The sequence below is a fragment of the Hyperolius riggenbachi genome, chromosome 5, assembly GCF_040937935.1.
Source record: "Hyperolius riggenbachi isolate aHypRig1 chromosome 5, aHypRig1.pri, whole genome shotgun sequence".
NCBI lineage: Eukaryota > Metazoa > Chordata > Amphibia > Anura > Hyperoliidae > Hyperolius > Hyperolius riggenbachi.
In genome coordinates this window covers 174,592,860-174,594,792 of record NC_090650.1, presented here as the reverse complement: position 1 = coordinate 174,594,792, position 1,933 = coordinate 174,592,860, and the positions used below count along the sequence as shown (strand labels likewise).

Sequence of the window (1,933 nt, the reverse complement as noted above, 5' to 3'; positions counted from 1 at the left end):
CATAGTTTAACTTTATAGTGAAACTAGTTATAGCGACACCTTGTGGAGAAAAGTGTAATCGATTGAAATGACTGTTTAAGAAACAGTTTGACCCTACTTTACATACCATATTACAGTATTATTTTATAACTAGTAATATTGTGTGCAAGATTGTGTGTTTATCATTATTTTGTTTAGGGTCTTACTGTTGAAAATAAACAGGCCCATTGTTCATATAAACTGTGTCTGAACATTGGGGAAGAAAAAGGGGTGTTCACCGGAGCAAAGGAGGTCTGAACCTACTATCCTACTTCTAAGACACACCCACGGGTGCGCTACATTTTGGGGGCTCGTCCGGGATTATTTCAGACCATAACTCCGCCCGTTTTCACCCTTTTGAAGCACAATAAATACGAAAAAAAATGGACTCAAAATCAGTCACTGAGTGGTGTCAGACCTGTAGAGTGGACTTAGACAAAGCACTGGCATTGATAGTCCCTAGTACTAAATTATCCCGCCGTCAGCTTTATGATTTGATGGAAGACATTATCCCAGGAGAACTAAATTGTCTAATTAGAGATATAAAAGTGAATAGGGACACAGAAGAGGAGAGGACAGATGTTCTTTTTGAGTGGGAGACACCAGTGTCAGTGTTAGATTTCCCTGAGGACTGAATTTGAGAAAGAGGGACTTAAAGCTAGATTGGTCCGAACAGAGTTTTCGCCTGAAAACAAGTCAGTAGATGCAAATGACATGGTCACCACCTCTGAGTTAGTACAAGCTTTGACCAAAGTATTGAGTAAATGTGAGACTCTGGGCCAGGAATCTTTAGCATCTGAATACCGAAAATTAAAGTTCTTTTCAGGGACTCAGCCCACACCAAATGGGGAGGAGGAGTTTAAACCCTGGCTGGATCAAGTACTTCAAGTAATAGAAGAATGGAGTGTTTCGGAAGCTGTTAAGAAACAGCGAGTGGCTGAAAGTCTCAAAGGGGCGGCCGCAGAAGTGATCAGAAATCTAAGATTGAGCAAAAGGGACTGCTCAGCTAGAGACTACCTGAACGCTTTACAAGACGTTTTTGGCCGAACTGAGACAGTGGAAGAGCTTCAATATAAGTTCACTCATACCTATCAGATGGATGGGGAGAAATTGTCCCAGTATATTAGGCGGTTGGATCGAATACTTCATCAACTAATGCTCAAGAAGGGGATAGACTCAGACCAAGTAGATCAGAAAAGAGTTCAGCAGATATTTCAGAGTGCATTACCCCTAGATCCCATCATGATAAAGATGCGGGCACAAACAAGACAGACAACTTTAATGTATCAGTTGGTGAAAGCTGTCAGAGAGCAAGAAGCAGTGTTGGAAGAAAGGAGCACTGCTCAGGTACAAACAGGAGCAATAGTTCACAGTGCCTTTAGTTTCGAAGCATCACAGATACAGTCACAAGTAGCTACACTAGCAGATTCAATAACACAGATTGTCAAGACAGTAGAGGGGCTGCAGAAGACAGTTAAGACACTAGCAAAAGAGAAGCAAACAGATGTAGCATCTGCAGGTATGGCAGTCAGAAAAGAATTAAATGGAGTCAGATCAAGACCATTCATTGGATTCTGTTACCGATGTGGAGAGACAGGACACATGAGATGGAGATGTCCAAATCCTGAGAATCTGAGGAGAGTAAATGAAATGTTCTTGGTGAACTCAATGCAGGGAAACTTCAGAGGGCCTCAGTGAAGGAGCCAACTGTGTGCCCAAGTTCAAAGAGCTCCATAAATAACACCATGAAGGAAAGAACCCCTGCCTCGAATTCTTCATCCATTTTCACTTCAGATGACAGAAGACTAACACAGCCAGACATACGCCCTTCAGAGCAGTTCAGAGTCTCACTCATCAAGCCTGCTCCATTGAAAGAGACAGCAAAAGCTTTAAGACGACCATCTACCACTCATTA

The 1,933-nt window shown here is 42.2% G+C and overlaps 1 protein-coding gene across 1 annotated transcript; it reads left to right on the top strand.

The window, feature by feature from the left end:
- The first annotated feature begins 732 nt into the window (after nt 1-732).
- Nucleotides 733-1,716, top strand: LOC137519351 (paraneoplastic antigen Ma1 homolog). The gene has a single exon (XM_068238305.1). It carries the CDS (start codon nt 733-735, stop codon nt 1,714-1,716), a length of 984 nt encoding a protein of 327 aa, XP_068094406.1.
- Nucleotides 1,717-1,933: the final 217 nt, after the last annotated feature.